At 62.8% G+C, this 2883-nt stretch overlaps 1 protein-coding gene across 3 annotated transcripts in view; it reads left to right on the forward strand.

The window, feature by feature from the left end:
* The window catches only part of CHRNE (cholinergic receptor nicotinic epsilon subunit), an 8768-nt gene that overhangs the window by 2568 nt on the left and 3317 nt on the right, over window positions 1-2883 (forward strand). For 2 of the 3 annotated variants that reach the window (XM_073881577.1, XM_025864157.1), the window contains exons 1-4: window positions 2006-2086; window positions 2311-2453; window positions 2541-2585; window positions 2697-2806. In XM_073881577.1, coding sequence (XP_073737678.1) covers window positions 2041-2086; window positions 2311-2453; window positions 2541-2585; window positions 2697-2806 — 344 coding nt within the window. In that variant the 5' untranslated portion in view covers window positions 2006-2040. Of the gene's footprint in view, window positions 1-2005; window positions 2087-2310; window positions 2586-2696; window positions 2807-2883 lie in introns of those variants that run through there. The other variant, XM_073881576.1, reaches the window with a different exon arrangement.

Genomic DNA, 2883 nt, shown 5'->3' on the forward strand with positions numbered 1-2883 from the left:
GCCCCGCGCCCAGCCCCCAGCTCCGCGCCCACACCAGCTGTGCACCCACACCAGCTCCGCACCCAGCCCCCAGCTCCATGCCTGCACCAGCTCCGCGCCCAGGCCCAGCTCCACGCCCACACCAGCTCCGTGCCCATCCCTGAGACAGTCTTAGGTCAATCCCCTGCCTGTTCCTGGCCTGCACCTGCAGCCTCAGGGCCTCGGGCAGGGGGTTGGGGGGGCAGTGGGAACAAAGTCCGAACTTTGCCCACGAAGAGGGCAGCCGCCACCATGAGAAAGCTGGGCCCACACCGCAGAGGGGCTTACAAGGCAGTGAGAAAAGGTAGGCTGGTCAGGATCCAGAGGAGCACAGAGCAGAGCTGAGGTGGGAAAGGCGGGAGTGGCGGGTCCCTGGAGCTGCCTTGGCCTCCGACACGGCCCCGTCTGTCCCAGTCCTCGCGGAAGCCCACAGGACACCTGCCCTGTGGAGCTGCTTCTTGTAACACAGGGAAGCCAAATGACGCGGTGCCCCAGCTACCCTCGGACCACGCTGCTGTCACCGAAGGCCACCCCCTCCTGCTGGCCGCTGCGGTTTATCCAGCTCTAGAATCCGAGTGGCTGGGCCAGGGCAGGGACCTTGCAGGGCCCTTTCACGTCCCATAAATCCCTGCATTTGTCAGAGCTCTTGGCCCAGGGACCACGGAATAGACCGCTGCACAGATCAGAGCCAGTGCATCCACCGGCCGCGTGCACGGAGCTGAGCTGGGCCCAGCACATCCGCTCTGCAGAGCTGGAGGGGAGAGGGCGGAAGGATGAGCCTGTTCGCCGTGGAAGGGGCGGCTTCAAGGACGCCTGGGAAATGGGACAAGCTGCATGGACCCTCTGGCTTTTGGGGTCCTCGCTTGTAACACGGGCGCGAGGAGGAGGGACCTCACAGGTAGAGGAAGAACACCCCAAAAGGACGGACATGAAAGCGTTTTGTCAAGTGTGAAAGGAACGCAGCGGCACATGATCAGTAAAGCTGACTGCCGGAGCTCCAGCGTCACTGCCCACCGGCTCTTGTGACCGTGGACCTGACCAGAGTCTCCCTTCGTACTTTCGGGACAACGGAAACCACCTCCCCGGATTAGCATGAGGACGCAATGGGCAAGGCACAAAAAGTGCATGCGCAAACACGGACAGCTTCTTAAAGAGAAAAACCAGATCCCTGGCACCCCAACTCTGGCATCCTCCTAACTCAGGGCTCTTTGGGGACGGAACCTAGGAATAGGAATTGTAAGCAAGCACCTCAGATGATCGACTAGGGTGGTCCAAGGACACTTTAAGATAAAATCGCAAAGAATCAGTTCAAGTGTGCTTGGGGCGGGAAGGCGTTATCACCAGATGTGGCCACAAGGTGGCAGCAGAGAGGCCAGGAGAAACGGGCGTCTGTGGCAGGTCCCGGGAGGGGCCGCGGGTGGGCCCACCTGGGATTTAGGCTGTGGGGGGGGAGGCCGCCCTATTGCCGCAGGGTCTCGTTGCCAGGTGGTCTGTTCCTGCCGAGTGATCCCCTGCGGCCGCCTGTCTTATTACCAGCTTTGTGGAGACTTCGCCAGACTCCGCGGGCGGAAACCGCATTGCTGTGGCCTTGGCTGGGCCGGGGGTGGTGGTAACGTGTTCCACATGAGTGACAGGAGGCAAGGGGTGTCACCTGCACAGGGCGGCTTACTCAAGGGACACCAGCGCATGTTCAGAGCAGGGCCACCCCCTGCCCCCACTGCCAGGCTTGTGGTTCCAGGTGCTCTTCAAGGACCTGCACCTGCACCCGGTTGCTCCGGCCGTAAGAAGGTCGGGTCTGTGGCCGCAGCGCCGGCCAAACAGCGGGCAAAGGACGCTGGGATGGGGCAGCTGCCTCTGGGAGCAGCCAAAATGTCTCTGGCTGCAGTAGCGGTGGGAAGAGGATTAGGTGACAGTCCCCTAACCCAGCCCGGAACTAACACCCGCCTCCCTCCCTCCCACACCCTGGCCTGCCCCCCTAAAGCCTGCCAGGGCTCAGAATAACCCCGAGGACCAGACAGCGCGATGGCAGGGGCCCTGCTGGGCACCCTGCTCCTCTTGCAGCTCCTCGGTAGGGACAAGGGTCGGCCACACGCACAGGGAGAGGGACGCCCAGGGACGGGGCAAAGACGGGAAACCGAGAAGCAGGCTTGGTACCTGGCTCAGGAGACAGGGAAGGGCACAGAGCCTCAGAGACACATGCAGCAGAGCCCTGTGCAGACCTGGAGGCAGCAGAGAGAGCCCCCCTCCCAGCCCTTCCTCTGCTGTGAGCCCACCACTTGACCCCATCCCCAGGTGGAGGTGAGGCGAAGAACGAGGAGCTGCGTCTTTACCACCATCTCTTCGACAACTATGACCCAGAGCGGCGGCCAGTGAAGGAGTCTGAAGAGACTGTTACCGTCACCCTCAAGGTCACCCTGACCAACCTCATCTCCCTGGTACGGTACCCCGCCCGCAGCCCCGAGCCTGACATTGAACCCCTGGCTCTGGAATCCCACTTCCACCATCCTGACCCTTGTCCGCAGAACGAGAAAGAGGAGACCCTCACCACCAGCGTCTGGATTGGAATCGTGAGTCCAATCTGGGAAACAGCGGGAGGTCTTGGGCCCTTTCTCCCAGTCTCCTGGCCGTCACCAGGTGGGAGGTGCAGGGCGCCGGAGCGCACCACCCCCACTCCTTAGGACTGGCAGGATTACCGGCTCAACTACAGCAAGGACGACTTCGGCGGTGTGGAGATCCTGCGGGTCCCTTCGGAACTCGTCTGGCTCCCAGAGATCGTGCTGGAAAACAAGTGAGCGGGGCGGACGGGAAGCCGAGGACCGGGGGCTGGGCTGCACCTGGGGGGAGGGGGGCTGGGCTGCACCTGGC

Source organism: Callorhinus ursinus, unplaced genomic scaffold (assembly GCF_003265705.2).
Source record: "Callorhinus ursinus isolate GAN/ISIS: 27379988/994484 unplaced genomic scaffold, GSC_fseal_2.0 scaffold43, whole genome shotgun sequence".
In the NCBI taxonomy this organism is placed as follows: Eukaryota; Metazoa; Chordata; class Mammalia; order Carnivora; family Otariidae; genus Callorhinus; species Callorhinus ursinus.